We start from the raw sequence: 22,647 nt of genomic DNA on the forward strand, positions 1-22,647 counted from the left end.
CATGTAGACCTGTGTAACACTACGTCATATACAACCAGAGAATGAGAGGTTGTATTCCATTTATGGATGTTGTTTCAAAAATGCAAATTCTTCAAAATTAAAACCCCCCTCCCAAAAAGGAAAAAAATCAGCATTTTAAAAAAAAAGTGTTTTATTCTGATATTCTCTGTCTTGTTACCAGTACCCAGCTCCTTGGGGGCACTGACTGATGAGGGTTAATTGGATCTGGTTCTCCAGCCTTTCTGAGTTCCTGGTCCAGCACCCTGTGCTCTGTTTCCCCTATTCCCTCTTGAATAGCCACCTGACGGATCCCCAGACCTGGTTCAGTTCAGCTCTCCCCCTGCCCGAACAGTGGAGGGAGCTGGGGGAAGACACTGGCTGTGGCTGTTTTGGTTTTGAATCTGTCACGGACTGTCAGTGCCATCCTTGGTTTCCGCAGCTCTCCCTCTCTTGTGACATTACATAGTCTCCTTTCTCCCGGACTCCCCAAACTTTATTTTTTGGAGAAAATAAAAGCAACTCTACTTTATTCTACGATCCCAGAGCCTATTAGGTGGGCTGGGAACGTGGCTCAGCAGAACTGTGGACCTGCACGGGTGGGGACCCATCCTTAGCACCACAAAAACACAAAGCAAAAGAAAGTTCCCCTCAGAACCGCCTGAGATCTGAAAAGAAATTCTCTACTTTCTTTCCTAGAGCCAGGAATTAACTGTCTGTAATCCACTGTTCACTTCCACACTGACTCTGCCCCGTTCCTCCTTTTTTCTCCCCCTCCATGTGGATCATTCCCACCAGCCTAAGGGAAGAGGCTGGCTTCAGGGTGTTCTTGTTTACATCCCCCCACCCCCTTTCTCTCACCTGCCCCTCCAGTCAGGTTTTTGTCCCCGTTCTTTCCACGTTGCTCATAGTCTTAGCAAATTTCACTGTTAGCTTGTTTTTTGAGGTACTCAACCATTTGGTGGTAGTTAGTTGCCTGCTGACCCCTGACTTTGAGATGCCCTCCTTGCCAGCCTTCCAGGATACTGCATCATGTGATTTTCCTCTTCCATCTCTGTCCCTTCATCTCCTGCACTGTTGTTGTGCTGCACGACTCAGGCCAGATATCTCATGTTTTTCTAGGTGCACACCTGCAGCCCAGTTCCTCTGCGTACCACCTACAAGTTTCTGTCTCTCCTGAGCCCCGGCCTCATTATCAGTGTCGCTGCACTGACAGTGATAGCCATGTTCAGCACAGAACTCTGGTCTGTCTCTCTTCCTTCCCCCACTCCTGTTTCTCACCATTGTTGCCTTGTAGTTAATTACAGTGCCCGCCATCACTGGTGCCTTCGGGGGGGGGGGATTTTCTTAGTATAAATCCGCTTTACCAGTGAGTCAAGGTCCTTTCGACTTGATATCCTCCTGCCTCTTGAACCTGACCATGGCTCACCATTCCCACTGCTCTCAGCCCTGCCCAGACCCTCATTTTCTACTTGGCAGGTTTTCTAACTTAGTCTCCCTATTTCCCTAACTTAGTCTTTCTATTTTCTTTCCTGTCCTTTGTAGCTTTCTTTCCACTTAGCAGCCAGAGAGTCTTTATGTGCTTTGGGTTATATTATTGCCTTTCCTGATGAAAACCTCCAGTGGTTTCCCATGTAATTTAGAATAAAATTTCAGACATCTGACCACAACACATAAGGTCCAATAGGAACCCAGAGCACTACCACATTTCTTTTTTTTTTTTTTTTTCTCCTTTCCTGGTATTGCAGTTTGAACCCAGGGCCTTGCACTTGCTAGGCAAGTGCTCTCCCAACTGAGCTACATCCCTAGCCCTGTTTATATTTTTTATTTTGAGACAGCTTCATTCTAGGTTGCTAAATCTGGCCCCAACCTGATATCCTCCTGCCTCACCCTCCCAGGTCACTGGGACGACAGGTGTGCACTACCATGCCTGACTTCAGTGCACTCTTACCTCTACAGACCACCCTATCAAAAATTCCTTCCCTACCCTCCTTTCACTTTCTAGCCCCTGGCATGTCCTTGATTTTCTTCCTAATATGTATTACTGTCAAATTTTACACAGCATTATTTAATTGTTACACTCCCTCTCCCCCAAACATAAAGTCATTAAGGACATGAACTTTGGTTTGTCAGTCATCTGAAAACCTATCACCTAAGTAGTGATTTACTAATTAAAGTGATTCTTCCTTCAGAGACATTTGACAAGGTCAAGAGGCATTTTGGATTGTCTCAACTGGTGGGTGGTGTTACTGATAACATATGGGTACGGGCCGGGGATGCTGTCAGATGTTCTATGTGCACAGGAAAGTCCCCACAACAAGGAATTATTGCCAAAAAATGTCTGTAATTCTAGGGCTGAGAAATCTTAACGTAAGACCACGCATAGCTGGTATCACGTCAGCATTGATGGAATGAAAGAATGAGTACTTGATTTTGTATCATAAAGAAGTATCACAGTCGGGCTTCAGTTCTCATTTTAATAGCAGAGATTATGTCAGTGCACAAAACTACTCATTCAACATGACAATTGAGTGGGAATCACTTCAGCAAGTTTCCTGGTTAAGCATTTCTCCTGTCCTTGTGCATTGCAAGACAGTACTTTGACTTGGTGAGATTGAGCCGTGCTGGGTCAGCCTGACCCAGGTTTGGGTCTAAAAGAATTGATGCTAAGAGTGGAGCTGTGCAGCCGGGGGACATGGAGTGTCTATGTTCCTCAGAGATTGCAGGTGCCTGTCCAGTGTTTGGTGCGGTGGGAAAGTGTTTTGTGTCAGTATTATGCAGGAAAAGCCAATGGCGAATGCTAGAAACATTCTCACCCATCAGCTTTGAGCTCAAAGGGGAAAATATTTAAGATTCCAAATACTTAAATGTACAACAATAATTCTGAAAAAATTATAAAAGGAGTTTTGGCTGTTCATCTAAACAGTGTCAAAGGGCAGGATGTAGTGTGTTGTTCTATAGGTTAGTTTTACATAAAAATAATACACACACACACACACACTCTCTGTCTCTCGTTGTCCAGAGTGTGTTTTTAAGAGCGATCATGTCTCATTTAGAGAAAAGATTATAGCTTGTTCAAGAACACTGTTCACTGCCCCCAGGTTCTTCTTTTATCTGTGATGGTTTGTAACTGGCAGCAAACAGTAGACTTGCTTAGTAGAACTGGTGTTAAGAAATAAACACATATGCCCCTTACTCATTTATATGATAACGTGTAGTCTGTAGTTGTCTGTATTGAGCACTCACTTTTACCCTGCTGTTTGCATTGAGAACCAGGATGCTTGGTATACTTTGGATATCACATGCCATTTGGATAGGCCTCAAGGCAATGAAATTAAAAATGTTTTCAGATGCACCGGACTCCTTTGCCTTGTGGGCCCTGTGGTGACCCATCAGCAGATCCCACGGTTCTACTGCCAAAATTGATGCAGGGAATGCACCCCAAGGCCCCCCATGCCTTGGTTGCCCCCTACTTCTCCCTTGCCCTGTTTGTGCACAGGGACGAGAGTGATGCTTCTGAAACACAGATCTTTAAAACCCTCCTATAGTTTTCATCTCATTCACAATGAAACCCATGGTTCCTACCATGACTTAGGAGGCAGGTCCCACAACCCACCTTTGTCCCCAGGTCAGTGTGCTCCAGCCTGTGGCCATCCTGCTGTGGGCATGCCTTGCTTAGGGGCGTATCATTGGCCATTGCCTGTATCTGGAATTGTCACCACCAACATTCACACACCTCTCACTTCCTTCTGGTCTTTTACCCAAATGTGCCTTACAAGTGAGGCCTTTTGATACTTCTTTTTTTTTTTTAAATATTTATTTATTTATTTTTAGTTTTCGGCTGACACAACATCTTTGTTTGTATGTGGTGCTGAGGATCGAACCCGGGCTACCCCAGCCCGATACTTCTTTTTGTCTTTTATTTATTTATGTTTTTGTACTAGCGATTATGCCCAGGAATGCTCTACCACTGAGCTATATCCCTAGTCCTTTTTATTTTTTATTTTTTTGAGACAGGGTCTCTCTAAATTGCTTAGGGCTTTGCTAAGTTGCTAAGGCTGCCCCTGAACTCCTCACCATCCTCCTACCTCAGCCTCCTGAGTTGCTGGATTACAGGTGTGCACCATTGCAACAAGCTTCTGACTTCCTAATATTATAGAATACCACCTTCTCTTTGGAGCACTTAGCATTTCTGGAAATAATATATGTATGTATTTGATCATCTATTTTCTGTAGCTGGTAAGTAAGCTTCAAGATGCAGAATTTCCATTTGTTGACTGCTGTATCTGAAGACACTGGAGCATGCTGGGCACATGCTGGTAGTTGATACCCAACATGTATTTGTTGAATGAGTGAGCAAGTGACTAGGAATAGATGACTCTTTATGCCATGTCGTGTCTGTCTTAGGTTTCTTTCTCAGTGAGAAATCTATGGAGAAATGTAGTTGCTAATACAGGTGCTCATAGAAACTCTCAAACCCAGAAATACTGTTGGGCCTTACCACATCCCAGTCTTTTTTAAGTTTTTACTGTGTGGGTGCAGATGAAAATTTAATCTTCTTTTATTGTGAACATGGTGAAAACAGAGAAGTAGATGATATTATTCCTGTGAAATCTTTCAAACGGTTTCATCTCACAATTGCATGTCTTTTCCTTGCAGGCGCATGCCAAGCCTCCTGGAGTATGTAAGTTACAACTGTAACTTCATGGGCATCCTGGCGGGCCCACTCTGCTCTTACAAAGACTACATTACTTTCATTGAAGGCAGGTCGTACCACATGACACAGTCAGGTGAAAACGGAAAAGAAGAGGTGCAGTATGAGAGAACAGAGCCATCTCCAAACGTAAGACCACGACATGTATCTGGAGCCTTTATGAAAACACGTGTTCATTCATCTTATTTTAAAATGATGATATTTTCACATTTTGAATTTCCCTATTTCTTTATAGATATTTTTCAAGATAAACGATTCTTCACATTATACTTAGTAGTGATGCCTTGTAGAAGTACAGTCATGATTAAAGAACAGACTCTACATGCTGAATCCCTTAGTGAGAATGACGTGGTGTAAGGGTGTGGTGTTGTTTTACATGCGAGCCCTCCCTTCTGGACTGGACCCGGATCACCTTCCAGGCTGATGCCTTGGCCTGTGCCTTGGGATTCGCATGTAGGAAGCACTGTTCTCCTTTTGATTTCCTGCTTTACCCTCCTCATCCTAATTGTTGCCAGTCAAGATCTTGTTCCTTTTTAAATGGCTGCTTCACATATCGTCTTTTCCATGAAGCTGTTTCTGGTCCCTGCAGTAAAGTGATACTAGTAATTCTCACTTGGCCGGGCTCTACAAAGCCCCTCCCTGGCAGCTGCTACGCAGCCTTCCCAGCAGTCCTGGGAGGTGTTCGCTCTCCTCACTGCCTTGGGGAGAGTACTGACAGGAAGGCGCAGCCCTTAGACCAGGCTTTCCTGGGTGGCTGGAGGAGAATTGGAATTCAGACCCAGACAGCCTGGCTCTGGAGTTTGTACTTAAATTGCCTCCCAAATGAATACAATTTTATGTCCTTTGAACTGCAGGGGTGTTTGGACTGCACAGTTAGAGCATTTTAAAGAATGCTCTAAGGCATCCAGGCTTCCTATAGGCTTTTTCCCTTGCATTCAATCAAGTATTCCCTGGGAAATCATAGGCTAATCAGAAAGTTTGTGTGACGGAGAAGAGGGGCTCCTGTGCTTCCTCTGCATGTGGCTTGGAGCAAAGGGTCACCACCTTTCCTCTCAGAGCCACCAACCTGCATATGTGGAGGCAGCAAAGTGTGAGTGAAAAACTGTGGAACCTTTTGCAGAACTTCTTCTGTACCATGTGGCTCATTGTGTTTCATGCCAGAAGGATGTTTTATTCTCCATATTTTTCATTACTGCTTAAGTACTAATTGAGAAATGCCAGATCAAACTAGGTTGGACTCAGACTTGAAATTGGAATCTCTGCCATTGAGTATTTCATGTGTCCAGTCTGAGACTTAATCCTTCAGAGGCCTCACTTCTATAACAGAAAGTGAAGGTAATTATAGTTGGCCCTTGAGATCTGAGGATTCTGTATGCACAGGTTGAACCAGAAATATTTTTTAATTGCATCTGTATTGAGCATGTCCACATTTGTCCTATTCCTTCATCAATACAGTATTACAGCTATTTATCAGCACTTTGTAGTAGCTGTTGTAAGTCATCCAGAGATGACTTGAAGCATATGGGAGGATGTGCATAGCCTATATTCAAATATTACACCATTATATATAAGGTGCTTGTGCATCTGCAGGTTTTGGTATTTGGAAGGAGTCCTGGAACCTCTGTGGACACTGAGGGAGAATGGTACAGACAACTTGTATAAGTTTAGTGGAGTACTGAAAGGAGAATGGAAACCTGGGGGTCAAGATGCTGGACATTTAGTGATGGGTTCAGCTTTATCATGTGAGCTCATCAGTTAATGTTGAGTCCCTTTCTTCATGTCTTCCCCACTTTAGGGAGTATCTGAAGAGCAAGGAATTTTGTAAAATATTTGAAAAAATATCAAGAACTATAAACATGTGAGTGTAGTAGTGAACCAAACCCAACAATAATACAGGCTTATATCACCTCACTTTATTTTGTGTGGAATTTACTCTTATAAAATCTTGCTTTCCTTTTGGGCTATAGATATTATCAGAAGTTGTTGACAGTGGCAAATATCATTTTAAAATTTCTCATCATTTTAATATGTTTTGTGTAAATTCCATAGGCATATAGTTGACAAAGTCAAATAGCAGTAATTACTTATAAATCCCTCAAGTTGCGTTTGGAAACTCTTTGTGCCTCCATGGGCCGTGCATACTCTTAGAGTCCAAAGTAGGATAGTCAGGTAGCCAGTTGGCTCTTTGGTTGGTTCCTCCCAGTTGTCTTTATCTACATTAGTTAATGTAGGACAAAGTAATAGTTGGTTTTAAACGAAGTAGCAGCTTATCTCACGTAGCAGCTTGGGTGTCACAGTCTGTGGATATCATGGTGCCCCCACAGAGTTTCTCACATTCCCTTGATCAAAATTAATTGCATAGTTTCACTCGGCTCCAAGAGGCTGAGAGATGCATCTTGAGCTGGACTTGCCTGTGCCTAAGTGCCATTTCCTCTGCTCTGTGGAGGAGGGTAGCTCCCAGGCAACACTGGCCAGTCCCTCCTGATGTCTGTGGGCCTTTGCTCTGGGGCTGTTTGGTTTCTAGAGTAAGAGATCTCCCAATCTTCTGTTCATCACAGACTTGACTGGTGCTCATGGAGTGGGGCAGGAGCAGGGGCAGAGGGTATCCCTTGGGAGGTGGACTTTCTCCAGGCTTTCCACGTTCATTCTAGCATCTTACCCAGCCTACTCCAGACCTGTCTCTAAGCCTGGATATTTCCAGCCTCCTGCTAGAAAGATGGAGGGGTATCTGCCTCTCTAAATTAAGGCATCTTCTCTGTGTAAATCAGGTGTATATGGGGGTGGTATACACACACCACATACTCCCACCTTACGAAGCAGGTGGCTAGAGAAACCTGGCTAAAACTGCCTTTCCACAAGCTCTTCTCCCAGGTTTAGGCCTCCTGCTTTTCCCCCATTTTTCAAAGATACCTGATGCCTGCACTGATTGGTTCTCACTGCTATCTATGCCTCTTTGAAGTTGAGATCACATCTATGGTACTTTAATTTTCTTTCCTTCCTTCTTTCCCTCCCTCCCTCCCTCCCTCCCTCCCTCCCTTCCTTCCTTCCTTCCCCTAGACATAGTGTAATGGCCACAGTATTTTATACTTCATTTTTAGGCTAATATATAGGGTCATTTATCTCATCTGACTTCATTTTCAATTTTTAGTTGTTCTCTATTTTTTAAAATGCCTTTATTCAAATGTATAGGTAAGCTATTTGAAAACTGTGTAAAGAAAGAGTAGCCTTGCTGAGTGTGATGGTACATACCTGGAATCCCAGCTATTTGGGAGACTGAGGCAGGAAGATTTTTTGTTAAGAGGCCAGGGAAACTTATCAAGGTCCTGTCTCAAAAAAATAAAAAAGAGTTGGGATGTAGATTAGTGGTAGAGTGCTTGCCTAATGTGGGAGCTTAGGTTTAGTTCCCAGTATAAAAAGGTGCAGCAAGAAGTCCTTGATCAGTGAGATCCTGTCTCTAAATAAAATACAAAATAGGGCTGGGGATGTGACTCAGTGGCGGAGTACCTCTGAGTTCAATCCTTGGTACCCCACCCCCCCCCAAAAAAAAAGTCCTTGAGCCCTCAATACCAAGAAGGAGCAACTAAGAATAAAATGAATAGTTTTTTAAGAACTGCAAAGAATTTAACATATGCTTTTTGGGAGGGGCAGTGGGGGTGTACCTGGGATAGAACTCAGGAGCAGTAAACCACTGAGTCACGTCCCCATCCCTATTTTGTATTTTATTTAGAGACAGGACTTCACTGAATTGCTTAGCACCTCGCTTTTGCTGAGGCTGGCTTTCAACTTGAAATCCTTCTGCCTCAGCCTCCCAAGCCACTGGGGTTATAGGTATGTGCTACTGTGCTCAACTAGCGTATGCTTTAACTCTTGCCTTTGAGTTACTCTTTTGGCATTGTTACAAAAAAATATTAAAACATAGATGTTCTTTTATAAATTACTTGATTTGAATTTTACTTGGCTATTTATAGTACAGAGCATTCTAAATCTAGGTATTATACATTTCTTTATTTGGATATAGCTTTTTCTTTTTTCCACTTGTGTCTTTTCCTTCATGACCTGAATCATCTCTTTTATATTGAATGAGTTTGAAATATTCTGGTCTTATAGTTTTAAATCCACAGAACACCAAGAGGTCTAGGGTATAGTTCACTGGTAGAGCACTTGCCTAGCAAGTTCTGAGCCCTGGGTCTTCTCCCTAATACTGCCCCCCCCCCCAAAAAAATGTTTTTTTTTCACCATTAAAGAGATGTATATATTGTCTATTATATAAATAATGTTCATGAAATGCCTAGAACCTGGAAAGTATATGAAGCACAATAAAATATGCATATGTGTATATACACATAAAAATAAATATACACACACATAGATGTTTATATATTTATATAGAAAAAAGATACAAGTGGAAAAAAGATAAAGGAATATATGTATGAATGTGTGTATATATATATATATATCTCCAGATAAAGGAATGTATAACAGAATACCTGGATTTAGAGAGCTCTGTACTTTAAATAGCCAAATAAAATTCAAGTTAAGTAATTTATAAAAGAACATGTTTATTTTAATACTTTTTATAACAATGCCAAAAAAAAAATAAAATGACTCAAAAGCAAGAGTCAAAGGACTTAACAGCATACCACAGGGACACAGCCACATCAATGTTTGTAGCAGTACAATTCACAATAGCTAAACTGTGGAACCAACCTAGATGCTCCTCAGTAGATGAATGGATTAAAAAATGTGGCATATATACACAATGGAATATTATTCAGCAGTAAAAGAGAATAAAATGGCATTTGCAGGTAAATGGATGGCGTTGGAGAAAATAATGCTAAGTGAAGTTAGCCAATCCCCCCGCCAAAAAAAATAATGAATGTTTTCTCTGATATAATTGGGTAGGGAGGGGGAACGTGGGAGGAATAGATCGGGCAGAGGGGTGGGAGGGTAAGGGTGGGTCAGGGGGTTAGCAATGATGATGGTGGACTGTGATAGACATCATTATCTAAAGTACATGTATGAAGACATGAACTGGTGTGAACACACTTTTAAATATACAAACAGATATGAAAAATTGTGCTCTATATGTGTAATAAGAATTGTAACGCATTCTACTGCCATTTAAAAAATAAAAAATAAAATCAATAATAAAAAAAAGGATACAGTTCCCTCTGCCAAATGTCCCTGTGCTAAGTAGGAAAAGAAGCACAGCCCAAACAAAAAGAACAAACAAGCAAGAGTCAAAGCGTGTGTGTCTGTATGTTTGTTTGTCTATTTATGATTGTGTACACATACACACACACATTTTAAAAACAGAAGAGAGGGCTGAGGTTGTGGCTCAGCGGTAGAGCACTCGCCTAACATGTGCGAGGCCCTGGGTTTGAACCTCAGCACCACATAAAAACAAACAAAATAAAGGTATTGTGTACAATTAAAAAGTAAATATTTAAAAAAAAAAAAACAGAAGAGAATTGGGGAGATAAACCTGGAGGTGTCAACCTCCATGTCCCCCATCTCCCGTCACAGATGCAGCCAGGTCTGTACCTTGGGCAACCTGCCTCCCAGGAAATTTGCAAGTGTTTTTTAGTGTGGAAATGAATTTAGCAATTTGTGATTCCAAATAACATACATTAATATCAATTTTAACTTTCACATAAAAATCTACCAAACGTTATAGTGTTAATATTTTTTGGTATCCATTTGCATTCACATCTTTAGCCTTGTGCATGCTTTTAGATTTTTTATTCCCTGAAAGTTCTGAAAACACAAACTGAGGTTCTGGTCTGAGTTTTGGTTTCGTTCCTGCTGCTCCTTTGGGACAATGGGTCACCTGAGACCCTGAGTGCTGTGCAGCTCCTGCCTTGGGCTGGTGCTGGTTGAGGATGCGAATCAGTGATAACATGTAAGAGCTCTTCAGGGGGTTTGGATGCAGGTGGTGACTCTGCCTCACACCTTGCAGGAATCCGTGGTTCAGAAACTCCTGGTGTGTGGGCTCTCCTTGCTCGTTCACTTGACCATCTCCAACATGTTGCCTGTGGAGTACAACATTGACGAGCGCTTTCAAGCCACAGCTTCATGGCCAACCAAGATTACCTATCTGTACATGTCTCTACTGGCTGCCAGACCTAAATACTATTTTGCATGGACCTTAGGTAAGTAACATGTAAATAGACTTCTCTGTTTCTGTGTTATAGTGTATCTTATAGCTAATCATGAGAGTGTCTTCGTTGTTTTGTTTTTTGTGATGGGGCTTCTATGTATTGCCCAGATTGGCTTTACATTCTCAAGCTGCCCCTGCCTCAGCCTTCCCAGGAACTGGGCCTACAGGCACACCAACCATACCTGGCGCAAGAGTACCCTCTTGAGGATGTATAATTAAAGACCAATTTGAAAAATGGGAGTTGTCTGGGTAGAAGACATAAGCCCCACCATTTACATATGGGATATCCTAAAAACCAGATCAAGCCCATTCTATTATAAGGTAAAAACTAATAGATCATTGAAGTGACAGATATTTTTAAGTGCCGATTGAATGCTAGATTCTGTATTAGCTAGAATATATATATAGTCTCTCCCCTCAAAATCTGAGTATATTAAGCTTCCATTAAGATTAAGTAGATTGTTAAACATATGATAAGGACTTTATCGGCAAAGTGAACAAAATTATATTGGTATACTGAAAAGAGGTTGTTGGTTATGCCCAATAGGTAAAGCAGGTATTAGAGAAAAGATAACCCTCAATTGTGGTTTTTACGATTGAATGTGACTGTAGCATGTGAAAAATGGCTAGTTTTTTAAAAATACTTTTTATTTGATGTACCTTTATTTATTTACTTATTTAGTTATGTATGGTGCTGAGGATCGAACCCAGTACCTCACGCCTGCTAGGCAAGTGCTCTGCCACTGTTCCACAACCTCAGCCCTAAAAAATGGCTAGTTTTACATGCATGAGCCAAGAACTGTGGAAGTACCTAATCTTTGACAGGTGTAGCTGGGGCCACACAGGAAGGAGGAAACTGGGATTTAGAAATAGTGCTTTCCCAAGACCCTGCCACCCTGCTGAAAGGAGCCTTAGCAGACCTCCGAGGCTGACAGCCGAGGCCAGCTCCTGTCCTGATAAAGAGACAGAGATACATGTCCCCGGACAAATCAAAACCTCTTGGATATGTGTCATCTTGTGCTTGGACCCACTGGTTACGGACCCTCTGTTCTCAACACTGTGTCCATCTGCCTTGTGTTTGGTACTTGGTGGCTGAGTGAACACTTGAAGAAGCATGTCAGTCACCTGATGCTGGGAGCAGGCTGAGCACTGGCATTTACTACGTGCTTTGTTTAGTGGTGAACAAACACTTCTGAAGATGTTTTTTTACACCTGTGATACCACTTAAATTCTACCTATAAACTAGGTACAGTAGTGGAGCAGTCCTGTAATCCCAGCAGCTCAAGAGACTGAGGCAGGAAGACCACAAGTTCAGGCCAACATCAGCAATTTAGTGAGACCCTGTTTCAGAATAAAGAGGACTGGGATTGTAGCCCAGTGGTAGAGCACCCCTGAGTTCGATCCCCAGTACCACCAAAATAAATAAATAAATAAATAAGTATTCTGTCTTTAAATTGAGACTGAATTTTCTCCATACCCACCCAGCATTTGTAGGGTTTCATTAAGAAATGCATAAGAATGCCAGACATGGTGGCACAGGCCTGTAATCCCAGCACTGTGGGAGGCCAAGACAGGAGGGTCGAAAGTTCAAGGCTCATGTGGGCAATCTAGCAAGAACATCTCCAGATACAGAAACAAAAAGGGCTGGGAATGTAGCACCACTGAAAGTGTTTGCTCAGCACACGGGCCCTTGGGTTCCATTCCCAGTATCACACATGAAAGAGAAAAAGAGATTCATAACTAATTATTTCTTTGCTAATTGTGACAATTAGAAGAAACCTTGAAATGAAAAATTAGAAGATTAGAAGATTGTATACCCCCACCCCAATATTTGGTTTGATAAGCCAGGAAAAGATTATTTTCTTTTTTCCCAGTTCCTCTTTAAGGACATAATTTGATCAGAACAATTTGAAATGGAGCTACATTCAAAGAATTTTTGCCATGAGCTTATAAGGCTATTTATTCATTCAACAAATGCTTTAACTTTGTAGTGTGCTATACTATTATAGGTATTAGTGATGGTTAACATCTGCAATCTAATTTGCAGTTTTGGATCAGGCAAGGAGCAGAGTGAGGCTTATTTCAGCATCTGAGTGGGCCCATCCCCTCTCCTCCCGAGCCTTTTTTTTTTTAATTGTCCATTTGGTTCTCAAATTGGAGTTCTGTGATATCTGGAGGTCCAGGGTCCAAGAGTTCCAGTATCATCCTTTAATATAGTTTTTGCATTTTGATCATAATTTTTAAAAGAAGAATGGATCATGTGGGTAATTACTTTGGTAGGTTCTTGTAAATAAATGTTTTTAAATTTAGTTTCTTTGATACTAAATGGCTACCTCAACAGTAATGTTTAATTTTTCATTTCAAGGTTTCTCAAAATAGGAATCAGGCTTCTAGATTTCCCACCTGCCCTCTTCTCACCCCTTCAAATAGATCATTTCATGGAATTTGAACAGTTTTTTGTTTTTAACTCAAGTTGGCATAGCCCTGACTTGGTCTGTATAGGGACAGGTCAAAGTTGAGTTGATGCCAGTGGTTGGCTCTTTGGAGTTATGGGTCACTCACCTCACCTCACCTCACCCTGAGGAACCTCGGGCCACCTGAGGTGCAGGCCAGGCTCTTGTTGGGGGCTGGGTAAAGGGAGGCCTCACCTGCCGTTTGGTCTCTGAGCCAGTCCCCTTGGGAGAGGAGCCGTTGGAGAGGAGTTACTTCCAGATGGCAGCAGGCCAGAAAAGATGGCAAAAGTGAGCAAGTTAAGAAACCAGAGGTGGTAGCCTCCGTGGAGCAGGGCCTCAGCACAAACGTGCTGCCATGCTGGTAGTGAGTGTTGCCCTATCAGTAGGCTTACTTGAAAGGCTCCTGTATCAGTATGCTTACCTGAAAGGCTCCTGTTTACTGGACCAAAGGCAGCTAAGCTCTTTAACCCTGACAAAGGGATCAGTCTAGCTCATGTGTTCTTTTTTCCTCCAAAGTGTAAATTTTGAAAATCCTGTTTAATATACTAAAACACTAATATGGAATGAAAACAACTTAAGGATGGGGTGCATATCTATAGTCTTCTGTTGGTTTTTGGTGGATTTCAGCTTACTCTTGGTTGTAGCAGAAACAGCATAAGTTATAAAGTTTTCCAATTGATTGGGAAAGGGCTTATTTGAGGGAGAATTCAAGCAGATATATAAATCAAAGATAACTAATTGAGCATTGTGGTGAAAAGGATTAAAAAACAGATTTTGGAGATGTAGAGTGGATTCTAATGAACTAAGACAGAAGAAAATTGAAATGAAAACATGCCTCATCTATATATTCTTCTTTATAATATAGTCAAATATGTGTCTAAAAGGAACATGGTGATCTCACAGTGGAGCATCTCCTAGCAGTTTGGTGCTGAATGCTTTTGGCTGTGTTCCAGGAAGCATTCTAGAGTTTCAAAGTTATTTTCTACACACAGTATGTACCTTTATTTAGCCTGTTGGTGCCAGCAGGTCTTAAATTACACCTGCCCTTTACTCATGCTTAATGTGTTATATTTCATTGATTATTCAAATTGCCCTTATTGGGGTAGTTATTTTCAATGTGTGTGATAATGTTTCTAACCTTCCTTAGAATACATCTATTTATACTGTTTAATAATAAGAGACAGGTGTTGGACAAAGGTGTTTGTGTACTCAGCAGGACTTTCTTTCTCTCTGCCATTTGGCATGGGGTGTACCCAGGATACTATCTGACCTTTTTAACAGGGGTATTGATGACATTAGCAGCACGAGCTGTAAGTATCAAGAATTTTAATTATAATTCNTTTTTTTTTTTTTTTTTTTTTTTTTTTTTACTTTGCTACAGCTGATGCTATTAACAATGCTGCAGGCTTTGGTTTCAGAGGATATGACAGAAATGGAGCAGCTCATTGGGACTTGATTTCCAATTTGAGAATTCAGCAAATAGAGGTGAGTAAATCATGAAGAAGTTATCATTCTGTCACTCTACCAGTATTTACTGATGACCAGCCCTGTGCCAAGGAACCAAGGAATAAGATGGGTACCAGAGGGCCCTCCAGCAGTGCCATCAGGTTTCTGATCAGAGAGGGCTAGGCATATAGTGTTCTTCAGACTGGGGCTTAGCTTAGTGCGGGTGTCTCAGGGACAGATGTCTTAAGCAGGAGACTGCCAGGTACTCCAGGTAGGAGGAGCAGCCTGAGAGGATGAGAGGTTTAGGCAGTTGTGAGGGCTCCTTGGGCTCAAGGTGTGCAAGGCCAGGCATGCCCAGCACGGTCTTAGAGGCCATATGAGGGGTTTGAACTTTCTTGCAGGAGCAGTGGTGGAGCACTGCAGGTATGTTACAGGGGCAGGTGAGTGAGCTGAAACCAGAGACATGTGCTAGAAGGATCCAGCATGTAGAACTTGTTGTCCTTACAGGCAGAGATCTGCTGGGAGGTATAGTATTAATCCAAGATGCTGGTGTCTTAAACTAGGAAACTGCCAGAGGGAATAGAAAGAAAGGAGCGCTGTGTGTGAGACTCAACAGAACTTGGTAATGAATTGGAACCAGCAGAGAAACAAGGTGTAGGTCAAGCATAGCTGCTTTAAGCAACCAGGGTTATGGTGATGCCTCTCACTGAGATAGGAAACAAAGATGCACAGGTTTGGAGAGATAGAGAGTGTGTGTAAATCTCAGACTCACTAAGTTGTCCAGCAGGCAGACAAGTGGTCAATCAGCAGAGACACCTGAGCCCAGAATTGTAATTTGGGAACTCGAACTCATAGCCCTGGGGGAAGCTAAGAGCAAGGCCAGCAGAGACCACTGAGAGAAGAGAAGGTGCATCTGAAAGAGCACAGGAGGCCAGACAAGGAGGCCATCAGGAAAAGAAGCAGGGAGAAGAGGGAAAGCCAGGCAGATGCTTCGCCAGCCTGTGAGAAGCTTTATTCCAAGCAGGAGAAATTGCAAGACTGTAGGTAAAAGGTCAACAGGGAACTTTATGAAAATGGCCCAGGCTGGACCCACCCAGAATCCTGGCATGGTCAGCAGGCTCTGCAGTGAGGAGCTGCAGGAAGCAGAGCGCTGGCCCTGGGGAAGTTTCCCACGGTGACTAAACCTGAGTGGGGCCTCTGGGTCTTTCTCAGTTTAGAGGGAATGTGGAATAGAGAGGAGTCAGTCAACTGTCAGATCCAGAATTAGGAAATTTCACAGGGCATAAGACATATGACCTGTGGGGTTGTTTTTTAAAACACATTAGTGGCATAGAAAAAGTAGAGGGTGGAGAGGGACTATTACAGATTAAAGGAGACTATGGCCAACAAATCAAACAGGGATGTTTGACTACAAAAAGGGTATTAAATGATGCTAAATCATTTGAGCAGGGTGTAGTGGGTGGTACATATCTGTAGTCTCACCTGCTTGGGGTGCTGAGGCAGGAAGATTGCTTGAACCCAGAAGTTTGAGACTGTCCTAAAAAAGAAAAATTATTATTAATTTTGTTAGATCTAATAATGGTTTCTAAAATGTCCTTGTTGGGCATCAATTTTGCATTATCTCCACGTGAAATGCGATTGTAGTAATTGTTTTGAAATCTTCCTAATAATGTGAGGAATGAAAAATGGAGAAGAGGAAGGGAAGATGGGTTCGTGCGGAGCCAGGGACGCAAGTGTGGTGGTGGTCCAGGCTTCGGTTTGTGGTCACCACCTGCAGAGCCTTCCCAGCACTTTGTTCCCTGGTCGTCCCCCTGCAGTGTTAGTGCTGTGGACATACTGTGTGTCTCTTGGTCCACTGTGTGCATGCACGTGGTTTATACAGGAAAGGACGGGATTTATGCACCCCACTAGGACCAGTTTTCATCCTCTTGGGGGCGCTGTGTGGAATAACATCAAGAAAAGCATTAGTTTTTCCAAGGAGAGTGTGGACAGCTCTGCTAAGTGTCCCTGAGGTGTCAACTGAGATAAGGACAGATAAGTGTCCTATAGGTTGCTTTAGTTGAGAACCATGAGCCTGGAGGTCTAGAATGCCCCTGCTGTTCCAGGCTTGGCTTGCAGATATGCCTGTGGGGAAGGAGGCAGCTTGCTGTCAGGGGCTGGGGTTATGATGGGCAGGCAGGTTGAAAGGAAAAGAGACAAAGGCCTCAGGGATTTTGATAAGACAATAGTAAATAATGGACCATGGAGTCTAAAATGGTAGAAGAGGGCTGGTGATGTAGCTCAGAAGTAGAGTGTTTTGCATGCACAAGACCCTTGGTTCAATCCCCAACACAGCCCCAAATAAATGTTAATTAAAATAAAATAAAACACAGTCTTCATCTCCCACTTCACCCAGACAGTGGCAGGGATTGGGAGAAAGGAAGATGATGAGGTAGACACTCCAGTCCTTGGTGTTGGACAAAGGTGTTTGTGTACTCAGCAGGACTTTCTTTGTAGTAATTTCATGACAAGCTTTGTAAATATTGACACACGGGAGAAAGAGAGTGCATTTATTCATTCTCAAAAATTAACTCCTTTTAAGAATGATGTTATTACTATCTGCGAAAAATAGCATCAAGAAATGAGGAATCTTTTGCTATCATCATTATGCGGAAGTTTTAATTCATCAGCATAATATTTATAGCTTCATTGTTTTGTTGGCCAAAGAAAAGTTTCCTTTGTTTTTCAGATGTCAACAAGTTTCAAGATGTTTCTTGATAATTGGAATATCCAGACAGCTCTTTGGCTCAAAAGGTATGTTTCTTCAAGAACATTTTTAGATGTATTTTGGCATCTAGTACTTGAAGTTGAACTTCGTCGAATTCATGTTCTCAATTAAATTCATGGTGTGTTAAGTGACATTGTGGCTTTGGCATTAACCTAGGAAAGACTGTTAGCACCCACCTGATCAGGACAGTTGGGCCTGAGTCATGGTTCTCTATCACCACCTCCTCAGCCAGTTTCTGCTCCTCTGCCCGAGTCCTCAGTGCCTCTGCTGCCATCCCCAGAGATGTGGAGTGGTTTTTTTGTTTTTGGTTTTGGTTTGGGATTTTTGATGCTGGGGATTGAAACCATGGCCTGGGCCTGCGAGGCAAGCATTCTACCAGCTGAGCTATATCCCAAGCCCAAGATGTGATTTTAAAGAAACTCTGTACATATCCACTCCACATGTGCTGCAGGTTTTCTGGAACAGTTCCAGTTTGAATATTCCAGTCTGACAGATCTTTATGTGTTAGGCACAGGCCCAAAGATAGGCCAGTCCCCCCAGAGGTCTCAGAGCACAGCAGTGGACCAGGCACCTGCTGATCCCTATGGGGGGTATTGTGAGAGAGCAGGAGCAGCATGGCACGAAGGGAAACAAGGGGACATTTCTCAGAAGCCTGAGCCCCAGGATGTCAGTTAGGATGTGCGGCCCGGAAGGAGAGGGCACCAGCCCTGGGCAGAGCAGGGCCTGTCCAGTCTAGGATGACACCGGAACACCCAGGCTCTCTCTCCAGTGTCCACAGGCACCTGCTCAGTCTTGAATTTATTCTTAAAGTATTGTTCCTGTTCAGAGAGGGCTCAAAGTCGCCTGCCTTTGTAGTGTTTCTTTAAAACAATTGAATATCTTACCCCTTGAGATACCTCGTTTTTACCATGCCTTCCTGATCCCAGCCAGGCCCCCAGCAGTGTCGGACCAACTCATCTGTTGTGTGATGTTATTGTTGTTATTTATATATTTATACTTATATTTAATTTTAAATTTTAAGCTCATTTCCATCTGAATTATATGCCCTATTATAGGAGAATTTCAGACTAAGCATAGCCTATTTAATTTACCAGGAAGAATCATGTTCAGTTGAAAGTTTTGAGTGTTTTTAACGAAAGCAATAAAATCGCTCATGGCTGGGATCCTACTCCTTGACCCCAAGCTCAAGGCCAGCCTGAGCAGCTCAGTGAGACCCTGTCTCAAAGTAAAAAACAAAAACAAACACAAACCAAAAAGGGCTGGGACATAGCTCAGAGGTAGATCGCATAGCGGAAAGAAGCCTTGGGTTCAGTCCCCAGTGCCATCAAAAAAGGGGAGGAGGGGAGACAAAGAAAAAAAATATGTAGAATAAAACCTCTAACTTTAATATTAATTATAAATTTTTGGTAAATTTTAGAGACTCCCAAATAGTAGAAATGATAATTTAGTGGTTGTGGGAAAGTAGGAATTGAATTTATGTTTCTAAATTTGATACTTAATAATTGTAACATCCCTGAGATTCCAGACCAAGTTATTACCCAAGATAGATAGTATTTGTTCTTCTGGCTACTAAAATCCTGCCAAGTAATGGGAGAATGATCAGTGTAGGGTTGGTAAGCTCGGATCCACTCACTCCTCTTGGTTCTCTGTGTTTTTTTGTGGTTTTTAGGGTGTGTTATGAACGGGCCTCCATCAGTCCAACCATCCAGACTTTCTTTCTCTCTGCCATTTGGCATGGGGTGTACCCAGGATACTATCTGACCTTTTTAACAGGGGTATTGATGACATTAGCAGCACGAGCTGTAAGTATCAAGAATTTTAATTATAATTCAGTGACCCTACTTCTTTAGCCTTGATTAGCACAGTCCTCTGCAGTGGGGCCCACATACGTAGCGAATCTCCCTGCACGCGGCCTTCCCTGCTTTACCGGAGAAGCACACAGGAGGCACTCACATATTATACTTATTTTTACAGAATTTTCTGAGGGAAAGAGAAAAATAGTTAAATAAAGATGATCAGAATCATAGGTTTGTTTGAGAAGTGCTTTCTGAAAGCCGAGACCTTTGAGTCACTTGAGGTGGAGAGCCAAGTGTGGGTCCACTTAGGAGCTTGGAGTCTCCTCTACAGCAGTTTGCCTTGTTGTATCCTAGAGCAGTGTTATGGGAAACAGTCGAGACAGATCAGGTGACGTGTAGAGGAAAGGAGAAAGATGAATTAGTGTTACCTCCTTGAGAGTCAGAGGAAAGCCATGTGACAAAACTGACCTTTGAACTAGCTGTGGTAGCACTCAGAGGTAAGGTGGCTTCATTTAACAAACAGCAAGTATTGACTGTTAAGTTTTAAGGTAGCATGATGGTGTACGAGGGAAGTCAGGAAGCTAAAGGCTGTGCCTTTGATAGTTTGGTGAAATCCGGGTATCGAGTGTGTGTATGCTGTGAGTGGTTATATGCACATACCAACGCATGTTTCCCGAGGCATGTATGATAGGCTCCATGGTTTTTTTAAGATGGTAAGTATCAGAGATGAAAGAAATATTTCTTCATTGAGATCCAAAGCATTTAGTCTGGGCTTTGAAAGATGAAAGGTAGAGATAGGCATGGTGGCGGATACCTGTCATCCCAGCAACTCAGGAGGCTGAGGCAGGGAGATCACACGTCAGGGCCAAAAAAAGGAAATTATTATTTCAATACTGAGTGAGATGTGGGGGAGATATGGGGGAGAAAATGTTACTCTAGGCATGGAATGACATTAACAAAACTGTGGTTAAAATGTCATGCTATATTTGGAGAACAATAACTAAATATAATTGAAGAGGAGAATTGTATTCATAAATAGTGGATAATTCTGGATAGGTACAGAGGGGAGAGGAGGAGAGCAATAATGGGAGAACTTGAATATCAAAGTGGGGAAGAGCCTAAGCCTGTTCTGTTTGCAGTATTAGGTAGTTAAGGTAAGGTTTGCTTTTCATTGTCTTTCGGTTTTTTATTTTTATTTTTGCAGTGCTGGGTATTATACTTAGTGCCTTGCAAATGCTTGGCAAGCACTCTGCCAGGGAGCCAGCTCCCCAGCTGGGTAAGGTTTGTAAGAATACTGACCACCATATGTGAAGAAATGGGTTTGTCATTAATGAGCAGAGTGGACTAGATAATAGGTGTCCCGCTGGTGAGCTAGGCAAGAAGTCACAGGCAGGATTTGGTTTTGGTCACTAAGAATGATGGTCTTTGCGTGGAAGAACCATTTCTCATGTGCCAGCTCCACTCTAAAGGAGTTAAGACGGCATCTGGAGAACAGGGCTGTGCGTCCCATAAACATACTAGACAAGAAGAGTGAGAAACGCAGGAGAAGAGACAGCACCATGATTGGGTTGAAAAGGTTGAGATGTTTTCACTACCTTGAAAGCATTAAAAAGTCATCAATATAGTGAAGATTAGAAAACACCAGTTTTTTGAGAGGCTCTTCCGGCTTCCATTTGTGAGTGATGTGTGTGGTTGCTGTTTGTTTCTGGTGAGTGCTATTTAACCTGAGCTCAGTGCATGGGATCTGTTTGTTCACATGTGTAGAGGTTAAAGAGAGAGGTGACGAATGTACTTTTCATGGTGGCAGGAGAAACTGAAAATAGGTTGAACTCTTGTTTATATTGTGTCCTCTCCCAAGTACCAGTTAAGGAGCTTTGCGTAGTATTGTTTTTAACTCTTTGGGGAAATTTTTCATTTTAATGCAACTTCAGATCAACTAAGAAGTTGCACAGAGCTCCTGTAGGCCCTAGGGCCCAGATCCATGAGTTCATGTCTCGCCTGGATGCCTTCTTTTCCACCTCCACAGCTTATGCCCAAGTGTGTTCAATTTTTCAGAACCAGCTTTTCTCACAGTGGTAGTATCATTTTAGACTCATGCCAGCTGCCTGCAAGTTCAACATTCTTGATATAGTCATTGCCAGTATAATTGTGTAAGTAATGTTAATTTAAAGGTATAGTAAGTGTTTTTTGTTTATTTTTTATTTCAGATGAGAAACAACTTTAGACATTATTTCCTCAAAACTCCCCAACTTAAATTATTTTATGACATCATAACATGGGCAGTAACTCAAATAGCAATAAGTTATACAGTTGTGCCATTTGTGCTTCTTTCTATAAAACCATCATTCACGTTTTACAGGTAAGTGTTACTCGTAAGATTTGTCAGGAAAGAAAGTTCCTTGCTATTGCATGGGATATGAAAATAGTACTGTACCTCATTTTCTGCTGGTAGAAGCATGACAGTTACTTCTTAATCCTGAACCAAGCAATCTCAAATCTTCATGGGATGGCTCACACTCGTGAAGGTGAGGGAAGTGCCAGCTGGTAACTGCTGCCTTAGCTTTCAGGGATGTTGAACTGGAAACCTCCTGGCCTGATTGTCCAGAACCTGGTTGGGAAAAAAGTCGGGTCTTTACAAAGAATGATTAATTATCTTGGTTTCTTTAATCAAAGGAAAATAAGTTACTTAGATTTTTACTTATTTGTGTCTTTTCACTCTTTTGTTTCATTAGTACTATGGTCATCACTGTATTATTAGAAATTGTTAACTTGAATTCCATATTTTTTGTTTATTTGTTTATCTCCTCCCCTTGCCCCATCTAATTCCACTCCCCCATAATAGTGATAGCTTAGAGATCAAAACTTGATCCTTTCATAAATTCTTTAGACTTTAGAGTGACTTAGAACAGAATATGCAGCTGGAAAATTGTCAAATACAATATTACAAAAATCATACATACAGAAAGACGTTTCTACTTTAACAGAATCATTTCTTACTTTAAAATGCAGTAAATTGGGCTATTCGATGCATCTCAGGTACTTCTCTCAATCACTTGAACTTCCAACTATTATAGAGCAGTTGAGGTTGCATTTGGTTTATATTTGATTTGGGGAATGATGTTTCTGAGTATCTTAAATAACATGGCCTTTCTTTACGTGTGGAAGTCACCACCAGGCACTGTTGCTTATCTGTTGCTTTCCTCCTCAGAATCCCTGTGACTCAGGGAGAGACAGTGGACAGCAGGGGGCGTGGCCAAGCCAGGCTCTGCTGTCCTTATTGTCTCTTTGGTGACTCAGAATTAGAGTCTCTGGAT

At 42.1% G+C, this 22,647-nt stretch overlaps 1 protein-coding gene across 5 annotated transcripts in view; it reads left to right on the forward strand.

Annotated features, from left to right (window-relative positions):
* Positions 1 to 22,647, forward strand: part of Mboat2 (membrane bound O-acyltransferase domain containing 2) — a 109,190-nt gene that overhangs the window by 81,315 nt on the left and 5,228 nt on the right. For all 5 annotated transcript variants that reach the window (XM_048804852.1, XM_048804854.1, XM_048804853.1 and 2 more), the window contains 6 exons: positions 4,657 to 4,840; positions 10,671 to 10,863; positions 14,706 to 14,809; positions 17,499 to 17,563; positions 19,207 to 19,339; positions 21,541 to 21,692. In XM_048804852.1, coding sequence (XP_048660809.1) covers positions 4,657 to 4,840; positions 10,671 to 10,863; positions 14,706 to 14,809; positions 17,499 to 17,563; positions 19,207 to 19,339; positions 21,541 to 21,692 — 831 coding nt within the window. The remainder of the gene's footprint in view (positions 1 to 4,656; positions 4,841 to 10,670; positions 10,864 to 14,705; positions 14,810 to 17,498; positions 17,564 to 19,206; positions 19,340 to 21,540; positions 21,693 to 22,647) is intronic.

Source organism: Marmota marmota, unplaced genomic scaffold (genome assembly GCF_001458135.2).
Source record: "Marmota marmota marmota unplaced genomic scaffold, marMar, whole genome shotgun sequence".
Taxonomy (NCBI): Eukaryota; Metazoa; Chordata; class Mammalia; order Rodentia; family Sciuridae; genus Marmota; species Marmota marmota.